The following is a 22302-nucleotide window of genomic DNA, read 5'->3' on the forward strand; positions in this document are numbered from 1 at the left end:
ATGGTGAGTAGTAACTTTGCAATGGGACTTCCCCTGCAGGAAGGGACCATTCAGCTTGAGTAATAATGGCACAATCTGCACCTTAGCGTATTAATTTTTTTTTAAACAGGGCTCTGGCAAAGTGTGTGTATATATGTATAGTATATAATTAACTTTTGGGTTTGTGAGCTGTGGGGGGAGTAGTTTCCTGCAGCACAATGTTAATTAGCTTTCACGTGAGTGTTTTCCACATTAGCTCTAATTGATGCTGAGAGTCTTCTGTAAAGTTACTGGACCTGATTCTGCCCTTGCATGAGCCTGTGTAAATCGGGACTGAGCTCAGCGGAGCTGCCGCTGGGTAACATTGGCCTTGGAGAGCTGTGAATCACTGACTGTCACTGGCTTCCTCAAGTCTTAGCACCTTTCCTTGGTCAGTGAAAGTGCTTCTTTAGCCTGGAAGACCAAAGGGGTGCAAATGCTAAAGACTTTTCTGGCAAATGAGATTAGTAACCAAATAGGCAAATGTTTTCAAAGCTGCGGTTTGGGGAGCCCATTGTGGGCTGTTTGGGGGATTTGCAAAGCTGGTTTCCAAGTCTTTTCTTCCCCTCATTGAAACCCATATGCTTTTGTCCCCAAGGGAAGTGTGGGCTGTGCATTAGAAGCTGGGCTGGCATAAGTGGGTACCGATCTGTGGCTGTATAGATTTATTAGCATTTTGCTTTCCTCACCTCGTCTTTGCACAGTCTCTCTGTCTGTGGTTCTCACTATGCCCTGCTCACCTTCCCCCTGGATTTTTACTCTTCTCCGCACAGCTCCCTCTTCCACAGTGTCTCTCAGCCACAACCCCCACAATCTGAGTCCTCCACCACCTTTTGAACCCACAACATGAGCTTTAGTTAATCCTGAAGCACTGCGTGCTGAGTAAGCAGAGCCTGCAGATGATTGTAATCTAGTTCCCCCTACAGCGGAGCATCGCTCATGTCAGTCTCTTGAAATCACACGTAGATCCCTGAAAAACATCTCGGTTCTCTTTGGATCTGGTTTAAGAACACGGCTGGTCCCAGCGCACAGGCAGACCCTCTATGTACTGGCATCCGAGCGCTGAGTTAATAGGGGACGATCAGTAGCTGGGGTAAATTGTCATAGCCCTGTTGACTTTAAATGGAGGTAGGATCCCTCTGGTGTCTGGTTTTTTAAAGGGTTGGAGATGTGGGGAGACTGAATAGATACAGAGTCACCTTTTCCCAGTGAAAAACCCCAGCATTGTTTTATGAGCGGAAGGTTCAGCTAATGAGCTCAGCACGTCAGCACTACACTCAACACCCATCACTTGTGGCCAGCTGAATAAGTGGGGTGGCAGTGTCCTGGGGCAGGAGATCGGAGCAACCCGCTGAGTCACAGCTGGGAACGGTGAAAGTCAGTGTCCCCCCGACTCTGCCGTGGAGCGGCCAGAGCTCACATGATGTCCTTTGCGTCCCTCAGCACAAGGTGATACAAGACACCGTCTGCCCCGCCTGCAAGATCCTGGGCTCTTTGTTCCTAATGAACGTGCTTTATATATACTGGGAAGAAGCAGAATTAATGTATCTGTGACTAGCTTTGATGTTAAACTGGAGGCAACCCCCACGTTTCAATGACATTTCAATAACATTTGTACTTAGAGGGAGAATAAAGGAGTTTTATACAAACGCTTGAGGGCTGAGCTGAAATCTTTCTGAGTGGTTCTTTGTTGCGAATTTATTGCTGTGCCGCATGTGGGTATACGGCCGGCATCTGCACCATAGCAAGAAATAGAACCGTGGCACAGAGATTAGAACAGCAGCGCCCTCTCCTGGTAAAGAAAAACTGTCCTTGCTGCTCTGCTCGCCGTGTAATTCCAGTTTCAGTTCATAGCCATGGCTTTGCTTTGTGGGTTGAATTTTGGAGAGACAAGGCGGGTGAGGGAGTATCTTTTGTTGGACTAACGTCTGTTGGAGAAAGAGAGAGAAGCTTTCATGCTAAACAGAGCTCTTCTTCAGGTCTGCAACCGACTGGAGTCTTTGCAGTGCCTGAACTTACCTAAACGTTTAGAAAAGGCCTTTTTCCTGGAATCGCATCACTTCTGAACAGGGCACGTCCCTATTTAAGAGCGTATCAGTCACGAGGCTGAGCTAGCGCTGTCTGGCATTGACTCACTTAGCAACACTCCCATGCAACAGGTCAATGACAATTAACAACAAATTTATTAAATAGAAACTAGGCAAAAGGCACAATGAATTGCATTATTCAAGTATTTGCATAGGTGCAGAGACAGCATTGTTGTAAACAATACATGGACCGAAGAGAAAGTGACACATAGTTTGTATATGTTCTCCCAAATCATTTTTTTTTAAATCACATTTTAGTTTCTTCCCCCCCGTTCATTCACTCAGCTCACACACGCGGAAATGTAACGTGATTTACTGAGCGGTCCCTTTTGGAGGCTTTACAATATCCCAGAACTGCAGGGTTCCCTTCAGGCTTCAGGGCTTGTTGTTTTCTGAGCGTTGTGTTCCCTGGCTCTATTCCCCGACCCATTGAAATCAGTGGAAAGTATCCTAAGGATTTCAGTGGGCCCGGATCAGAACCAGAGGCTGTAGCTGAGGTGTCGCTGTCTGAAGGAGTTAATAAGGGTGTGTGTGGTTTTAATATGATGTTGAGCTGTGTTGAAAATGTGCATCTTGTGCTGATAGGGACTGAGGCCTAACTGCATGATGCATCCTTTCCCCCCACCCTGTGTCCATCTAGTCTGTAAGCTCTTTGGGGCAGGGACTGTCTACCACTCCTTGCACGGTGGGGGCTCATTCTGGGCTGGGACCTTGGCACTGCCATAACAAACACGTATCAGAGGGGTCGCCGTGTTAGTCTGGATCTGTAAAAGCAGCAAAGAGTCCTGTGGCACTTTATAGACTAACAGACGTTTTGGAGCATGAGCTTTCGTGGGTGAATCCCCACTTCGTCAGATGCATGACATTCACCCACGAAAGCTCATGCTCCAAAATGTCTGTTAGTCTATAAGGTGCCACAAGACTCTTTGCTGATAATAAACACGATTCATAACAATAAACAGAGTGGTGAAAAGCCAGCTAAGGTGGCCGTCACAATCATTGGAAGATAAAAAACCCTCTGAGAAATAACTGGCTGCTGGTGCAATGCCCTTCTTATCACCCGTCTTGCAGGGTCTTTGCAAGGAAACTATCCAATTAAAGAAGGGCCTACAAAAACACTTCAATTTTGTCAAACTGCAAATGGCTGCTTTGCATGGAAGAACTGATGCCAGTGGACAGTAATCAGGAGCAGGTGTGGAGAAAAGCATATCAAGGGTAGCGAGAGTCTCTTTCAGCCCCGTTTGGGGGGCATTATTGGTTGGTTTTTAAGGAGTATGAAAATCTCGGCAGAGGGGCCAAACAACCATTGCAGTGAGTAGACGGCTGGATGGTAACAAAGTGCCCGTCTACTTATAGAAATGCTAATGTTGGAAAAAATGGCTCGGTCAATCTTTAGATGCCAGCCGAACCTAATGTGAATCAGGGGCGGCTCTACGTTTTTGGCCGCCCCAAGCAGTCATGCGCGGGAGGCGCCCCGGAGCCGCGGGAGCAGCGGACCTCCCGCGGGCATGACTGCGGAGGGTCCGCTGGTCGCGCGGCTCGGCTGGACCTCCCGCAGCTGCGGGCGGTTCGCTGGTCCGGCGGCTCCGGTTGAGCTGCCGCAGGTATGCCTGCGGGAGGTCCAGCCGAGCCGCGGGACCAGCGAACCGTCCGCAGTCATGCCTGCGGGAGGTCCAGCCGAGCCGCGGGACGAGCGCCCCCTCCGCAGTCATGCCTGCGGCAGGTCCGGTCGTCCCGGGGCTCCGGTGGACCTCCCGCAGGCATGACTGCGGCAGGTCCGCCGGCCCAGCCTGCCGCCCCCCCCCGGCGGCAGGGAACGCCCCCTACATTTTGCCGCCCTAGGCACCAGCTTGTTTTGCTGGTGCCTAGAGCTGCCCCTGATGTGAATGTTCAGAGGTATTTCTTCATGGTCAGGTAGCAATAATGGAATCACAGCCCAGAACAGGTTTTTGCAGCAAATCGTAGGGTTTCTTACACGGTGCAGCCTGGACTATTTGGTTTGAAGACTTCTATTCATAGCAAGTTGGCCATGACAGCTTCTGTGTCTCTAGCTCCAGAATTGCTGATGTTCACACATGAAGTAATTTCAAGGAAAATGGAAAAATTGCTGGGGGAACAAAATGTTCCAAATCTAAAATCTTGAGATAAAATGTGTGGGAACCCAAATCAGTTAAAAAAAAAATTCACAACGTTAAGGCCCTAGGATTAGGACCTTCAGTTTAAAGTGCACATGGACAACTGCCTCCACCAGGTCCATTTAGAGGAGAGTTTGGCTTCAATCAGCTGTCCAACAAAAGCACCATGTGTCATATAAATCTTCCATTGCTCTCCCAACGGGGAAGCTTTAAAGTTACGTTTCTTGTTAGTCTGGTGACCAGGTACCCAGTGTTGCTCTGTATTGCTCAACACAGAACGGAGGCTGATGGGCTATATACAGACAGTGTACTGGTCCGGTCAGCTGTGGTACCACATTATGGCAGGAAGGTGCCACCACCCCCATTTGACTGTTCACCCTGTATTTTCTTTAGAGAGTATTTCTGTAGTACCTAGTCTGAGTCCAACGACACTGATAAGGGCACATAAACCAAGCTGGAAATGCCACTAGATCTTACACTTACATCAACAAGACAAGACAGAGGAATCAAGCAGTTAACGCAATACAACCGACTGGCCATGATGGAAAGGGTCTTGCTAGGGATGGTCTGGTTGGGAGGAGGTTCCAGCCCAAATTCATCAGCAAGCCCAGGTTACTTCAGCATGGCATATTTTCCACTGTTTCCTTCCCCGCTGCTGGCCAGTCGGTCAATGCCCAGGGAAACAGAACGGACTGAAGACTTTGATAGCTATGTAGCAGTGACCCCCCCACAGCTGTGGCTGCTCTGGACAGACCGAGGGAAGCAGAGTGGCTTGATCCTTAGAGCACCGCCTGTCAAGTCCAGCAGCTGACAAGTTCAGATCACTGAGCACCGGAGCACTAACTTACTGATGAAATATAGAGTGTAGGTAAAGCCATGTTTGTCCTAGGATATTAGAGACACAAGGTGGGTGAGGTCACATTTTTTTAAAATATGGAGCATTCTCTCTCCCCAGCCCTCCTCTTCTGCATTATAAATTGCACAATAATATGTCACTGCCATTTTAATCAAGTAACTCCTGTATTGCAGGAAGCCAAAGGCACAGTGGGCTAAATTCAGCCTTGGTGTATATTGATGCAATTCCCATTGGTGTCACTAGGTGTTGCATCTGCCTACACTAGGACCGTGATTTAGTTGGGGATTGGTCCTGCTTTGAGCAGGGCGTTGGACTAGATACCTCCTCAGGTCCCTTCCAACCCTGATATTCTATGATTCCATGATAGCGACATCCATTTGTGCAGGGCCGGATGTGGCCCAGTGAGTCAGGTGGGAAACATGGGGCCAGGGGAGAGAAGATCAAGCTCTGTACATGACCTGTGTATCTGCTTCCTGGTGACAAAGACATCCAGTTCCTTGTGAGATCCCAAGTCGATATGGAAAGAATCCCTGTTTGGCTGGATGACCCCAGCCCTGCGGCACAGAGTGCCTGGCCATCATTTTTTCAAGGCGTTTACTCCTCCGGCTAGCTTCACTGTTGAATTCTAGTGTGCAGAGTTACAATGAAAAAAAAAGACACTGAAATAAGTATTTGTGAAAAAGAAAAAGCTTCCCACTTGTTCCCATTCAGCTTACACCACAGAGTGGCAGGCCAGGCTGTCTCAGTCCAGCTGACTGATGGAAGAAACGTATGGGAACCCTGGCAGCGTCATGCCAGGTCAGACCTGTATCCCGCCTCTGGCAGGGCCCGTACCAGACTTTTCACAGGAAGGCTCAAGAATCTCCATAATGGACATTTCTAGAGTAACCCACCCCTAGGGAAAGTTTCTTCCTAACCCCAGGCAGTTAGAGGCTGGGCTCAGACTTTAGAGTAAGGTTCCATTTATAAGCTTGAGTCAATGATTAATAGACACTATAAGCACATTACATAGGTGAGTAATGTATTCTAAGCAAGAAACAAAGAATTTTGAATTCACATTCAGAAAAGGCATCTATATGGCCAAGCCTATAGGGTCCCCAACCTCAGGGCATAAGAAATGTTTGCAGCCAACTGCATATGACGTAAACCTTTCCTTGCAGTTTACATACATGAGTAATGTGTGTTACAGATGGTTATAAGTTAGTCACTGGACAGTGGTGTAGTTGGTTATAAGCCATGGTCTCAAACAATCTCTAAAAATTGATTAACCATTTGTTAACACCTATTAATCATTTATCAACTCTTTATCAATGGAACCCTAATATAAAGAGTGACAAGACTGGAATTTTCTCCGAAACAGGAAAGTTTATATCCCTTATCATTTATTTTTGTCCAATCTAATATAATGGTGGGTGTTTTCAGTAATCATATACATGTCTAATTCTTTAAGAATCCTGTGGCAATGAGTTCCACAGGCAATGTGTTGTGTTAAAGCAGGTTTACTCTGATCAGGTCCAAATTGGTTGCCTTTCAGTTTCATTGGATGGCCCCCTTGTTCTGAATTTATGCAAAAGAGTAAATAGGAGTGCCTGAATTACTTTTTCTATAGCCTTCATTATTTTGTACACACCTATGTCATGTCCTGTCTTATCTTTCTTCTTTCAAAATATCTCCTCAGAGGCTGTTCTGAATAATCTTTTACGTCACCCATCTCTGGACCCCAGAACGGAACCTAGGTTTGTGGATGAGGGCCTGCCATCAATTTATAATTATACACTGCCATCGTAATATTGTCAATATTTTTTCTAGCCCATTCCTAACATATCCAACATGGCTGCCGCTGTACAATGAGCACAAGTTTACTCTGAGCTATCCACAGTGACAAATCAAGTCTTTTCCCTGAGCGATAAAGAGCTTATTTAAAAACCAGCCTGGTGTCTGAGTAGCTAGAATTCTTCCTTCCCGTGTGAATTGTTCTGTATTTAGCAACCATTAATTTCATCTGCCATCATGCTGGCCAGTGAGTTGGCTTTGAAATTCCTCAGCGCCTCACTAGTCTTGACCAACGTAAATAATTGTCTGTCATCGGCATCTTCTGCCAACTAGGTCGCTGCTCGTGCCCTTCTCTAGACCATTAATTAACGTAGAGATTTAATCTCTGGAAAATGCTATGGGAACTAGAGAATTAAAAAGCAACTCAACTGCTGTGGACTATAACCCAGTAACAGGATTGCCTATATTCAGCAATTCCCATGCCTGATTTTTTGTTTCTATTAAAGACGATTTTGAAACAGCCACTGTCCTCGGTATCCCTGGAGAATTGAATCCATTCAATCGTTTAACCCAACAAATACGTAGTGAGAAATGAACTAAAATCAGTGCCACCAACCCTACAACAACAAACAGGTGTGTGCAGCCCAGCACTCATAAGCAACCCAGCCACAATAAACCGGCGAAGGAAAATAGCTTGGTGATAAAACCTTCTTGTTTCCTTTAACCGCCCTGCACTAGTGGTGTTTGTATTTTAATAGCCAGGTGATTTTATATCTCTGGAACAGCTGTGCTTTGTGGTGGTGAGAGCATGCTGCTGTCCTCTGCTGTATTCTGTAAGCAAGCCCTACCTCTGCCAGTGGTGGGTGTCGTCCTGGGCGCCTTCCAGCAGCAGGTGGCGGTAGCGTTGTGGTGTTAATCGTTGGCACAGTCCTGGGTCCAGTAGGGACGGGGTTAGCCGGCAAAGCTTTCTGTGGTGGGCGGGGCCTAGCAGTATCCTAAGCAAGAAACAATGAGCTTTGAATTCACATTCTGGAATGGCGCCTCTCTGGCCAAGCCTATGGGGTCCCCAACCTCAGAGCATAAGAAAGGTTTGGAGCCAATGGCTCATGACTTAACCCTTTCCTTGCCGTTTCCATGGATGACTGCGGTTACTGAGAGCCTAGAATCCCACGTAGTGCATCAGCACAAGCCCACTGCCGGCCCTGACACAGGCCTTTGGCACACATGGCAGCACCCTGGCCCTCTCAAGAGCAGGCATTTGCCAGCTGCAAATTAGGAGCTCTGCAAAGAGCACAGAAGGTGGTTTCGCCCACCCTGCCCTGCGCCCAGTTTTTCTCCCTCCTCATTACAAAGCCCAGGAAGTCACTAGTTAAAAGGTCCTGAGCGTCTGCTCGATTTCCTGGCTCGTATTGATTGCCAGAGCTGTTACTGAAAGGCCCTTAAGGGGGCTTTCAAATCCGACACCCACCTGATGCCTCTTTAGCCATAACGTATAACTGGCAACCAGTCCATGTCTTGGAGGTGTCTGCTAGCCCCCAAGGAGAATATCAAGCATTGCTCCGAAAAGGAAACAACTCCATATGGGGGGCGAAGGCCAATGACAGAACTAACCTGTCACCTCTGGAGACCTGTACTCAGATCTGCCTTAGATCACAACGGAGGGGGACTAGCTGGCTCAGGGGATGGGCAATGGGAGATGGAGCTGTCCATCTCTAGGTCACAGGCTTGGATCTGGTCCAGGTGGCTTCTGACGGTTGTTACAATATGATGGCTCTTTGGTGACGGGCGTGAAATGGGCTGGTGGGCTCAGCTCAGCCCAATAACTACTGGACAGTGGTCCACCTCACAGCACGCCCCCCATGCTGGTGGTCTCAGCATAGAGGCTGAGGGCTGAATGGACATGGGGAGAGGAAGGGTGTCTCCCTCGGAATCAGAGATGGAGCACAAGTGGCTGCTGCCCATGACTAGTGCGCTTCTGCCTCCAGAGCTTTCAATTCGCATGATTTCCTGAGCTCTGATTTGGATTGGAAAGTCTCAGCCCAGAGACTTTAAGGTCAGAAGGGACCATCATGACCATCTAGTCTGACCTCCTGCACAATGCAGGCCACCACACCTCACCCACCTGCTCCTGTAACAGGACCCCATAACCCCTGGCTGAGTTACTGACATCCTCGACTCATGGTTTAAAAACTAGAACTTACAGAGAATCCACCATTTATACTAGTTTAAACCTGCAAGTGACCCATGCCCCATGCTGCATACACACAGCACACATATAAAATATACATGCAAATGCACACACACACACACACACACACACACACACACACACACCAGCATCTGATTGCAACTAATTTTTTTAATACAAACAAACAGAATAATGACTCTTGTCCTGCAACAAACAGCTGCCCATGGGATACTCTCAGCGTTATATTTTCTAGTCTCATAACCACATTCAGTGCAAAACAAATGACTCTTGGGAGCAGTCCACAGAGGACCTGCTCACATGGCACTGCTCAGATGCTGTGTGCAGCCATTGTGCTGCAGGTGCTAATGTAATACACAAGTCTGCCTTTACAGTTTGGAGGGCACCCCAAAATACCCCATGTTCATCTGAACCTCGATGGTTCCCATCAGCTAATGCTTGGGGATTTATCACCACTAACTCACGAGTCCTGCTCTTGTGTTCAAGGGGGAATTTCTAACTCCTTCAGTGCAGTCTATCAACACCTGTGTCCAGAGAGTCCTTGTAGGTACACAAGTGCTCACATGCTGTGGATCCTTAGGAAAGACACTGACACAGAGAAATGCAGTGAAACTAGTCATTGTCCATATATCTTCTAATCTCTGTGGCCCTCACCCAATCAAATGATAGGGGACCTTCCTTCTTGAAACCTCGGCAGAAGCGTTCCTCTGCTGTAGGTCTGACTGATACAACCTCAGCGGCATCGCATAGCTGGTTGTCACAAAGAAGAAACATGTGTCTGGAGGAAACTTGTCAACAAGCAGCCAGGAGGGATATTTTCTCATTATTGATCAGAGGCCGCTTCCTGCTTTTGTTTGCATTCTTTCCTGTGAATAGCCTAATTGCAGAATTGTCCATAGGAACAATGGAGCTAGAAACAAAGCCCATTTACTGAAATCCTGTGTTATTCGGTGTTTTGTTCCCATTTCTCCTCTACACCCTTTGGAGACGCTATCTGAAGCCAAATTCCTGCTGCCTCCTGTGTTGCAGCTGTCTTGCTGGCATGCATCTTTGGAAGGTTTTCCTGTGGTTCTGGCCCTAAGCTAGTAAAAGGGCTTTCAAGGAATTGCAGGTGGTTTAAAGAGGGTTGTATGCTGACTCGAACGAAATTTAGCAATTACACGCTGCATGAGGCCTGATAGACATGGAACAACCTAACGTACAATCCAAGTGTGGCCAATCTGCAGCCACACAGTGCTACACTGCAGCCTGAGGATGCACCTCCAGGGAATGCTCCCGGCGGTGGCCAGATCGAGATGGACTATTGCATGATGGGGCCTAGCACTGATTGCTAATTGCATGCTGGGGGTTGTCGTCTCCATAGGCTATAACGCTATAAAAGTCAAGCGTGACTGCAATCTGCTTCTTTAATACAAAATGGGTGTGGCCCTTAGGTTCCTGGCAAATTGTCAGCAGGTACGTTTACACAGCAAAGACAAACCAGCAGCTGGCCCATGTCAGCTGATTTGGACTCATGGGACTCTGGCTGCGGAGCTGCTGTGTAGACCTCCGAGCTTGGGATGGACCCTGGGCTCTGGGACCCTGCGAGGCGGGAGGGTCTCAGACCTCAGGCTGCAGCCCGAGCCCTGCAGCATGGACCAGCTGCGGGTGTCTAGTTGCGGCGTAGACATACCCAGTGTGACCTCAGTTACACAAAGACTTGATGCCCCTGCTGAAGGAAATGCTATTGCCTGATACTGGCTAACAGTCTCCTTTGCACCCAGCTGGACTGGCAGCAGAGGCATCAGGAGAACTGACAGAGCTGAATGAAGAATCATCATTGAAAAAGCACACCCGGGGGGGGAACATTCCCAACTGCAGTATGAGGCAGCAGGAGCACATGTGCTAACCTCTCCACTGGGAACAAATAGAACTGTCCTGCAGGAAGAGGTAACGCCAGGGGCGGCTCTACCTTTTTGGCCGCCCCAAGCAGTCATGCGCGGGAGGCGCCCCGGAGCCGCGGACCTCCCGCGGGCATGACTGCGGAGGGTCCGCTGGTCGCGCGGCTCAGCTGGACCTTCCGCAGCTGCGGACGGTTCGCAGGTCCGGTGGCTCCGCTTGAGCTGCCGCAGTCATGCCTGCGGGAGGTCCAGCCGAGCTGCGGGACTAGCGAACCGTCCGCAGTCATGCCTGCGGGAGGTCCACTGGAGCCGCGGGACGAGCGCCCCCTCCGCAGTCATGCCTGCGGCAGGTCCGGTCGTCCCGGGGCTCCGGTGGACCTCCCGCAGGCATGACTGCGGCAGGTCCGCCGGCCCAGCCTGTCACCCCCCCGGGAAAGGGCCGCCCCACGCGTGTGCTTGCCGCGCTGGGGTCTGGAGCCGGCCCTGGGTAACGCAATGGAATTCATTCACCTACATCTCATCTCAAGAGATGTGAGTGAAACCTAACGTAAAGAACAAGAGACCTGAGTCCCTGGTGGTTCCATACCACAAACTCCTGTGCCCAGTTCAGCACAGCTCTCAGTCTGTGCTCAGGAGAGGCCCACATCAGAGAGCGCACAGGTGGGGGAAATGCATTGTTTGAGCTGCATTAGGGAAGGTTAGCCACTGATCTCTGCCCCAGGCCCGGTGCTAATGACCATCATAACTCTAACGTTGCCATGAGCAGTTAGACTCCAGTATGTTCGCTCGGAGCTGGTGGCATGTTCCGACCACAGTAAAGGACAAACAGATCTGTGGCACTTTGTAATGTGATTCCTTTACCTGTGGGGCTAGGCGTTTTGGAGCAGGGGGTGCTGGCCTGGTTGGAGGAATTCGTCTTGCAGTGTCCTTCGGAATCCCATCTAGCCGATATACCGGACCAGGGGATTTCCTGGTGTCCTTGCTGTGGCCGGCTGGGAAAGCAGGTGGTTGCTGTATATTAATTTTGAGATCTGGGGCTGGTTCGGGGTGAAGCACAGCAGGTTTTGATGGGATTTCGGGGGTGCCGGTAGCCTGCATACAAGTCACACAAACACCAGGCATTATTTCCACATCAGACATGCTGCCTTCTCTACTCAATGTCGCACCTCTCTGCCTCTTCCATGAGGCCTTCCAGCAATACAGCAAGGAGTGCTGACTACAGACTCAAACTGACCCAGTGACTCTGTCTTCAGCCAAGTATATCTAGCAAATGTTGATCATTCTGGATCATTTTGCCTGTGACACAGTCTACACCAGGAAGTTTACAAGTGTCAGCAACAGGTGCACTGAATAGTGTAGAAAACAATTTGGCTGTGATTTTCAAAGGAGCCCAAAGGAGTGAGTCTAGGGTTGCCAACTTTTCACTCACACAAAACCGAACACCCTTACCCTGCCCCTCCTCCGAGGCCTCACCCCCTCTCCAAGGCCCAACTCCTGCTCACTCCACCCCCCCACCATAACTTGCTCTCCCCACCCTCATTCACTCGCTCATTTTCACTGGGCTGGCTCAGGGGGCTGGGGTGCAGGAGGAGGTGAGGGCTCCAGCTGGGGATGCGGGTTCTGGGGTGGGGCCAGGGATGAAGGGTTTGGGGGCAGGAGGGGTCTCTGGGCTCAGGGCTGGAGCTGAGGGGTTTGGAGTATAGGAGGGGGCTCCGGGAGGAGGTATGGGCTCTAGGCTGGGGGTCCGGGTTCTGGGGTGGGGCCAGGGATGAGGGATTTGGGTTGCAGGAGGGGTGGAGCTGAGGGGTTTGGAGTATAGGAGGGGGCTCCGGGAGGAGGTATGGGCTCTAGGCTGGGGGTGCAGGTTCTGGGGTGGGGCCAGGGATGAGGGGTTCAGGGTGCATGAGGGGGCCCTGGGCTGGGGCAGAGGGTTGGAGTGCAGGGGGGTGGGGGCTCCAGCTGGATGTGGGGCCAGGGATGAGGGATTTGGGTTGCAGGAGGGGTGGAGCTGAGGGGTTTGGAGTATAGGAGGGGGCTCCGGGAGGAGGTATGGGCTCTAGGCTGGGGGTGCAGGTTCTGGGGTGGGGCCAGGGATGAGGGGTTCAGGGTGCATGAGGGGGCCCTGGGCTGGGGCAGAGGGTTGGAGTGCAGGGGGGTGGGGGCTCCGGCTGGATGTGGGGCCAGGGATGAGGGATTTGGGGTACAGTAGGGTGCTCTGGGCTGGGACGAGAAGTTTGGAGTGCAGGAAGGGGCTCTGGGCTGGTGCTGGGGTGCAGGAGGTGTGAGGGCTCTGGCTGGGGGTGCAGACTCTGGGGTGAGGAACCTTTTTTCTGTCACAGGCCATTGACCCACAGAAAACAATCAAACACGGGCCACTCAGCCACCTGTGGGGGCACGGAGTCTCAGGGCTTCCCCTGCAGTGGGAAGAGTTGGTGCTTGTGGCTCCAGTCCTGGGGGGTGGGGGGACAGTGCACAGGCTTGGGGCTTCTCCCTTTAGTGAGACAGGCTGGCACAGCAACTCCTGCCCCATGGGGGGGTGCCAAAGCCAGATGAAATTAACCACGGGGCCGGATCTGGCCCACGGACCCTAGGTTCCCCACCCCCGCCCTACCATAGGAGCCAGAGGGGGGGACATGCCGGCTGCTTTCCGGGAGCCACGTGGAGCGGAGGCTAGCAGGGAGCCTGCCGAGCCCCACTGCGCCACCAACCGGACAGTCAACGGCCCGGTCTGCTGTGCTGACTGGAGCCGCCAGGATCCCTTTTCGACCAGATGTCGCCCTAAGTCACCTAGTCACCCTAAGTGAGTCACTCACAATCGTAGGACTGGAAGGGACCTCGAGAGGTCATCTAGTCCGGTCCCCTGCCCTCAAGGCAGGACTAAGTATTATCTAGACCATCCCTGACAGGGGTCTGTCCAACCTGCTCTTAAAAATCTCCAATGATGGAGATTCCACAACCTTCCTAGGCAATTTATTCCAGTGCTTAACCACCCTGACAGTTAGGAAGTTTTTCCTAATGTCCAACCTACATCGCTCTTGCTGCAATTTAAGCCCATTGCTTCTTGTCCTGCCCTCAGAGGTTAATCAGAACAAATTTTCTCCCTCTTCCTTGTAACAACTTTTTAGGTATTTGAAAACTGTTATCATGTCCCCCCTTAAGTCTTCTCTTCTCCAGACTAAACAAGCCCAATTTTTTCAATCTTCCTTCATAGATCATGTTTTCTAGACTTTTCATCATTTTTGTTGCTTTTCTCTGGACTCTCTCCTATTTGTCCACATCGTTCCTGAAATGTGGCGCCCAGAACTGGACACAATACTCCAGCTGAGGCCTTAGCAGCACAGTGTAGAGCAGAAAAATGACTCCTTGTGTCTTGCTCACAACACTCCTGCCAATATATTTCAGAATGATGTGGAGACAGAAGCAGATTCGGTTTAGCACTATGGCTGAACAATGCCTCTGAGTAGGTTTCTGGTGTCTTTGTCTCTACCTTTCTGTGTTCCTGTGGGGTTTTCAGCTTGAAGGCTGGATTTGCGTGGCCGTTCACACCATACTGATCTGGAGCAGAGGCACTGCTGGCAATCAGGGAGAGAAAAGAGAAGAATGGTTAATGAATTTCCTCTTTTTTTTCTTTGCCTAAATTTCAACAAGAAGTTTCATCAAAATTTGAAAACAACATCCACCAGCCCAACCAGCATGTTTAACCATGTCCCCCTCTAGTGACTAAACTTTACCACACAAACTGCTATTGTGACATCCACAAACATCTGTGTCATTCATTAGTGGCTGCTGGCCAACAGAATCGCCTATGGGGACATTCACTTGTGCCTATTCTCCAAAGGGAAGTGTCTGAAAGTTCAATCCATGGAGTGATCTGCATGGCATGAACTTTCTTCAGTGCTTGACAGAGAGACGGATAATTAGATACAGGAGTTATCTGAGATTTCTCTTCTCTTGGACACTGGAAAGGTTTGGGACAGAGGGAGGCAAAGAATAATCCTGAACATTCACCCCAACTGCTGGCTCCTTTTTGAAGAGATGATGGTCTCTTTTAGAGGCCTGAGTCTGTCCCTCCATTTATAGCAGCAAAACGCAACTGCTAATCCGATCAAAAGCAAGATGGAAACCAGGATGCCTGCTATCACTGGAACCAGGCCTGAGAGCAAGAAAACAGAATTAATCACTGTGTAAGGATCTTCCTTCCCCAACTAGGGACCAGGAAGATCAAACGAGTCACACCCACTTCCTTGGGGCAAGGGCCCGCTGTCCAGGCTGCCTCCGTTCCCAGGTTTGTTGCAGAATGGGGGTGCCCATCCGTTCTCGCAGTGGCAGTTCTTGTTGCTGTTGCACACCTGTTTCAGGAACAGTGAGGGACTTTATTGGCAGCTGCTCAGCTCTGCTAGTATCCACGCACAGCAACAAACCGAACACCACCCTCCAGCCCCTCACATGGGCCACACAGAGTCAGTTTTCAAAGGCACAAATTGGGAGTTAGGCGCCCTGTCACTTGAATGGGATTAAGAAGCAGGAGACCAGAGGAGCTCATGTAAATGTGACACCAAACTGAGTTTTTAAGTATAAATAGCTCCACAAAATACCATGCACAAATGTACAGTGGCTTGTCCCCACCCTAGCCTGAAATGGAGACGAGACAGAAAGACACTCACTCCCCGCCCATGGCACTTCTTCTGACAGCCTTCAGAGTCAAAGATGGATGTGTTCCTGCAGTGTCCCTCGAAGCAGACCTGTGGGAACAGGAGCCAAACACCCTGTCAGCAATCTGGGGGAGGGACCATCTCATTGTTCCATGTTTGCACAGCACCTGGTGCTGGGGCTGGGGACTGGCTAGGACCCCTGGGGGCTACCAGAGTACAGATAATAATAAATAATAACGTCAGAACTGAAGCCACGGCCAGCAGTGAGGTTTGGCTGGTCTCCAAGCTAATGTCCATCCCCACCCTCGCCCCAGTGAATGGAACTTAAGACACGCGATGGAGAAACTGAGGCTAAGAGGCCAGTTGACTTGCCCAAAGCCACACAGCAGGCCTGTGGGAGAGCTGGTATTAGTTCTTGACTCCTAACCTGGCGCTCATCGCTCTAGGCTGCACTGTCTCCGAGCACAAGACTCAGATCTAACATCGTCCCCCTCTTTCGCACGGCAAAGATCTGAGGCGTGGCCTTTTGGTATTGGAGTAAAAAGGAGCCTTCTTCTGCTACTCGAGAGAGGGAACTAATAGGACTGGGAAGGACCTCAACGTGTCCAGCCCCTGCTATAGCAGGTAACCTGTGGTAGGGATGCCGTGGTATCTCTCAACAAACACGCAGAAGCAGCTCACGTGACATACGTAACAATTCCCCAGAGAGGCAGGAAGCCTCAGGTGAGAATTGTTTAACAACTATAGAATATTTTCCAGCTGGCAAAGCCACACCCAGACCCACCCAACAGCACTGTGGTACGCGGCTGTACCTACATGATTGTTCCCACACTTTGTTCCCGTCATCACCAGGCCAGGGTCTAGCATATCCCCTTCACTCTCTTCAGCACCATACACGTGAGTCCCCCGACATTTGATCGGCCTTCCCTCCACCGTGATGGTTGTGTCTATCGAGACAGCTCTGGACTCCAGCGGCTTGGAAGCAGAGCTCTGGCACTGTATCTTCCCACATTTCGCATCTCTGTTTGAAACGTGGAGACAGGGTGAAGGGTTGCATCGTGCCTTCTGGTTAACGTTTCCACTTTATTCCCACAGAATTAAGAAAATTCACATTAAAACCAACAGATAGGAGGGGGCGCTGACCAATATCTGAACTTACGTCAAGACAATAACATTCATTGGTTCAGTGGCAACAGAAATAATGAGCCACTGAGAGCCAGCTTAAGGAATAATCCTAAGGAGACAGGCTTTGTCACCATTTCACCTACGTACCTGGAGTAAGCCAAATCCAACAGACTCATAAACAGGACTCAGACTGCAGGGCCCTTCGCCCCACCATGTGTTAAGACGGTTCAGTCTGAGTGGATGGCCATGGAGGTGGACATGAACACGCCTTTTAGATGTTATAAATATTGGGCCTGGCCGAATAACAGGGAACAACTCTTAGCAAAACTTTTTCAAAGATTTCCCTCCCTGTTTACTGTTGGGTAGAAATCTCATCCTTTTTTTCTTCAAAATTCAGGAGTTTTTTTGGTGAAATCTTTAAACTTGGAAAAATTTCTAGCAGCCCAAATAAATATCAATGCGACTATCATAAAGAACTGCACAGTTCTAATTGGGATAAGGGTGGTCTGATGGCAGGGAGAGGGCATTAATACGAACAGAGGGTAGCTTGCTTTAATCTGGTGATCCTTATCTTGGCAGGGTAGGAAACATCACTTCTCTACTAGCAGTTATCAGTGGCCATTCAGCATTCTACCTCGTCTCACACTTCCTGTATGTGCCGTAGACATCTTTCCCGCAGTTCCCATAGGTGTCGCCGGCAGCATTAACCTTCTCAAAGCACAGGTCAGGTGCGGGCCTTGCTCCTGTATGGAAGAGACTCATGTGACTGACTCTCGGGGAAGGTGGCGGCTTCCTAGGGTGACCAGATGTCCCGATTTTATAGGGACAGTCCCAATATTTGGGGGTTTGTCTTTTATAGGCGCCTATTAGCCCCCACCCCCATCCCAATTTTTCACACTTGCTGTCTGGTCACGCTACGGCTTCCTCAAACCCAGCTCCCATCACGTGTTCATTCTTTTCCCTGACAAGTTGATGGATGACAACCTATTACTGCTTGCTCCCAGTGAGCAGTGCAGGAGAGGTTTTCCAGCCGAGCGTGGACAGCCTGGGACAAGTCCTCAGGAACAGAACACTGCTGGGTAGCCCTCTAGGGATGTAGCAAACGGGTGGAATGCTCTGGCTGGCTGTCATTGGTCTAATTTGTACAAGCACTTGGGTTTGCATTTGTGCTTCCTCCAGCCCCAACTGGTTTCTTCTGGATCCCATGGTGAAGTCATAATTCCATGCTTGTGAGGTCATAATCTGTCACCATGGAAATCTACAAGTCCTCTGTTTATCTGAAAACAGATACAACACGGGCAGAGGAAGTAGAAGCTTCTGCGTGCTGCCCCTGCAATATGCCTCAACCCTTCCTGGCCATTTCTGGAGACAGTTACAGGGAGACAGCATGCTATAGCATACAGGGCACTGGCTGACAAGTCAGGAGATTCCTGGGGTGGCCAATGACCTGCTGCGTGACCTTCGGCACGTCATATTCCCTCTTTGTGCCTGTTTCCCCTCCCGCCCTTTGTCCATCTGGTCAATTTGGACTGGAAGATCCTCCACTGGGGATTGTCTTTCATTATGTTTGTACCATGTCCAGCACAATGGGACTCGATCTCATTAAGGGGTCCTAGGTGCTACCATAATGAACAATAATAATAATCTAAAGCAGATGATCAATCTTGCAAAGACCGTCTCACCAGGGAGCCTACTTCTCTGCAAGACACTCTCCTTACCAGGCCCCCAGAGCTCCAAGCACTGCTGCTCATACGTGAGACACATGCCAACGTAGCAATACGCCCTCCCTCCTGCACACGGCGTACCGTCCATTTGGTAGAAGTTGGCTGGGCAGAATGCTGACTTGCCAGTGCAGTGCTCTGGCAGGTCACAAGGTCTAGACGTCTCCCTGCAGAGAGTTCCTGGTGCCATCAGCTAAAGAGATGGAGGGGGTGGGAAATCAACAGTTACTTCTTGCCTGACTGCAATAGGATTTTTCTCCTCTATGGTTAGAAAAATCTACAAGCCGTCTAATCTAGGCATCCCACAGCTTTTAGTCTTAGCCACCCTCAAACTGCTATCAACTGAACTTTCATTAACCAGCTAGACGTGTTTAAAAGCAAGTTAAATCTGCTTAAGCCCTTTCCCGTCTCTGGTTAAAGGGAGATGGGCGAAGTACAGTACCATGACCGGGTGAGTATCTTTCATCTCTAGGATGGCTGGGAACCCAGGCCTAGTCATTGAAACGCTGCTAGCGTTTCGCAGCCCCGTGGAGATCGACATGGGCACATTGTCACTATAAGACGACTGCACACACACCTGTGTGAGGATTAATCGCCTAGCGAAACTGCGGGTCTTTGAACTTGGCACATTGGGCTCCAAAACCAGACATACGTTCCGGCAAGATCTAACACAACAGCAAAACTGTTTGACGTGAGCAAGGCAGTCAGATCGCTCCAGTGGAGGGCCCGGCTTGACATATATTTACACACCGCTCATCACACCCACTGAGTTGGGCATAGTGACATCTGGTTGTAGAGTTTACAACCACTGGGCCAGGCAGGCGTATTGTTTGCAGAACTCAAGACTGCTACACCCAGGCTCAGAAGGAGTTAAAACAACCAGGCTATTTTGACCAGACTTTTCTAGGGAAGCGGAGATGTAAAGTGAGATCCAGACATCCACGGCACACACCCTGCTGCTGAAGTTTCTCCGGTTACCTGCTATGCTAGAGGAATTCAACTGTTCACTAGAAGGCTAAAGACAAAGCTAACATCCAGTCAAACCCCCACAAGGAAAACGCTCCTTCTCATGTGCAGGTTTCTCCTGGGACACAATTTCACTCTTTCACCGACCACTGGGGCAGAACACAAAAACAGTCAATAAACTGGTAACATAATCCAGTAGGAACCTCCACTCCACGCCTTGCTGTGCCAGTTGTCTTTTTGGAAACAGAAGCTTGTCCCTCGATGCAGTTTAACCCCTCGTAATCACAGCACGGCACCAGCGTAAGCCAAAACAGATGGTGCTGCTCTCCCCAGGGGATGGAAGGTGGAAGGGAAGGGGAGAAAACTGACTTCTCCACTGTCTAGACTACCCACGTTTTTTTTAAATTGCAGAAGCCTGCAGAGTTCACGCCACTGATCACAGAAGAGGCTGCAGGCAGTAACAAAGTGACAGGAATTGAATCCAACTGGCCCCATGTTTGAAATGACAGGGACTATGACCCACCGCTCCTACACACAAGGACAGCATACGCTTCACGCAACACTCTAGTGGAGCAACGAATTCACCTACATTTATGTACTGAAATCCTATTCATAGAAACGACAAAGACTTGCAAAAATTGCTAGAAATTTTAGCTGCCTCCGTTGTTGGGGACCCAACTTTAGGTACCTGAAGGGCTGTGCCTCTTTAATGGGTCTGAAGTTGGGCACTCAAAACCATGAGTCACTTTTGAAGATCTTGGCCTATACTGCTTACAAGCTGAGGACATCGGGATTCGGGACACAAGGGTCTTTTCTTCCTCCTCCGCAGCAGCATTTCTCAAAGCAATAAGGCCACAGCCTTTGTGCTGGAAGCCGATGATGGGCAGTGAGCAAAGTGGGTACGGATGCAGATGTCTCACACCCTGAGTGGTGGATGCGACCAGGGGGCTAGATCTCTGCATTCTACCCTTTGCCCCACTGGTGACTGCAGGTCCAAAATCAGGGGGCTGGGACTCATCTGAAAATGTCTCCCTGGAGCCTGGCCAGTGCTATGGGGCTCAGTGAGCTAACCGCAGGAATCTATCAGCTGTAGGGGTCTGTATTTGTTTTTAATATGGAGATATCCCTATCTCATAGAGCTGGAAGGGACCTTAAAAGGTCATTGAGTCCAATCCCCTGCCTTCACAGCAGGACCAAGTACCATCCCTGACAGATTTTTACCCCAAATCGCCCCCTTAAGGATTGAACTCCCAACCCTGGGTGTAGCAGGCCAATGCGCAAACCACTGAGCTATCCCTCCCCCGAGGGTGTGGTCTGTGCCTATCACCATGGTATCTGTTGCCTTTGGACAGAGAGGGAGCCACTTGCATAGGAGACTTCAACTGTATTTAAAGGTGCATGTTGTATACGAGCTGTTTCCCAAAATATTTTACAGAGATAAATAATAGCAGAAGGGCAAAGACACTAGAAGGCACAAGCAAGATACGCCTGCATGAGGTGGGGAATCCAAACAGTGCCCGGACTGCGTTCCATACGTCTTTTCAAATCATTGGCGGGAGGAGCCGTAAATCTGGGGCCACGTGCTCCTCGCTCTGTCAATTTCCCCTCAGCCACTCCCCTGTTTGAAGAGCCCCTGACCAACCTCTCCCTTCTTTGCTAGTACAGGGAAGATGCAACGGGCCCCACCTTGCACTGGTGACAGCAGGTTCCATGTGCACACTCGGCGCCAGGCTTCAGGGAGCAATCGACGGCGTTGCAGCAGGGATTATTGCACTCCTGAGAGAGAGGAACGAGATGTGCGGTGTTTAGGAGGCAGATGTTCTGAGCCGGAAACACCCATGTGACCAGTTGCCAGGGCAGGGCTTATCCCATTCTTGTAGATGATGCACACAGTGTATCTGCCCTCCTTCCTCTCCCTGATGTTCAGTGCCACTGGCCCTTCCAGAAAGCCCCACACTTGTCTTCTAGCTGCAGCACTGCTGCTAAGCCCTGTGTGTGTCTTGGCAGTACTATGCTATTGTCACACTCCTCTAATGAATGGAAGGTTAGCTCATGCTGTGTGTATTTCAACTGGTGACTCTGGGCTGCTAGCCCCAGGAGGGCTCCGTCTTATCCTGCTTAACCACAGAGAGGATAACACAGGGAAGCACAGAATGAAAGAAAGGAGGCAACCTAACATGTTCATAGATGAAGCTGCACATAATTCCAGTGAGCCTGGCAAACTGCAGTGCAGATGAGGCTCGTACGGCTGTCGGAAAGGCCAGTGAGTCTTCTACCCACTTTTTTTCTGATTTAGATCTGGGTCCAAATCGATTGCGGATTCCAGATCCCTGAACTTCAAACCTGCTTCTGGCTTTGAATTTTGCAAATGACTACTCCTCTTTGCGCCACGTCAAACCAGAGTTCCCTGGACTATCTGAAATCTAGAACTCGATGCAAATTTTGTGGTGTGTCCAGTCTACTCACCTAGTTTAACTGTATTTTAGAGCTGTGTTGGAGGAGCGATTGCATGAAGATGGCAACTAGAATACTCGTACCTGGCTCTTATGTAGCACTTCTCACTAGTAGATCTCAAGCGCTTCACCCCCACTATCATTATCCCTATTTTACAGATTGGGAAACTGAGGCACAGAATGGAGTTGTGATTTGCACAAGGTTAGCCAGCAGGCCAGTGGCAGAGCCAGGAATAGCTAGTGCTCTAACCACTTAGCTAAAGGGCTTCTCTACACTGAACTCCCATCCTTCCGCTCACGCAAATGCTCTTCCCATTTATTGTCTATGTTTCTTTTGACCCAGACTAACCATTCCCTGTGGATTTTTCAAATACCTTCCGTAGTAAGTGCTTTAGCTTAGTATAGTTCCTAAAGCTACAAGCATCCAGCT

At 49.9% G+C, this 22302-nt stretch overlaps 1 protein-coding gene across 1 annotated transcript in view; it reads right to left on the bottom strand.

Moving 5' to 3' along the window:
* Positions 1 to 3988: 3988 nt before the first annotated feature.
* Positions 3989 to 22302, bottom strand: part of ADAM19 (ADAM metallopeptidase domain 19) — a 54104-nt gene continuing 35790 nt past the window's right edge. The window contains exons 13-23 of the mRNA XM_045028794.1: positions 21106 to 21195; positions 18451 to 18646; positions 17367 to 17475; positions 16424 to 16628; positions 15620 to 15697; positions 15196 to 15304; positions 14964 to 15108; positions 14443 to 14527; positions 11817 to 12047; positions 7718 to 7864; positions 3989 to 5721 (exon numbers count right to left, since the gene is read on the bottom strand). Coding sequence (XP_044884729.1) covers positions 5674 to 5721; positions 7718 to 7864; positions 11817 to 12047; positions 14443 to 14527; positions 14964 to 15108; positions 15196 to 15304; positions 15620 to 15697; positions 16424 to 16628; positions 17367 to 17475; positions 18451 to 18646; positions 21106 to 21195 — 1443 coding nt within the window. The 3' untranslated portion in view covers positions 3989 to 5673. The remainder of the gene's footprint in view (positions 5722 to 7717; positions 7865 to 11816; positions 12048 to 14442; positions 14528 to 14963; positions 15109 to 15195; positions 15305 to 15619; positions 15698 to 16423; positions 16629 to 17366; positions 17476 to 18450; positions 18647 to 21105; positions 21196 to 22302) is intronic.

This window comes from Mauremys mutica, chromosome 8 (genome assembly GCF_020497125.1).
Source record: "Mauremys mutica isolate MM-2020 ecotype Southern chromosome 8, ASM2049712v1, whole genome shotgun sequence".
Lineage (NCBI taxonomy): Eukaryota > Metazoa > Chordata > Testudines > Geoemydidae > Mauremys > Mauremys mutica.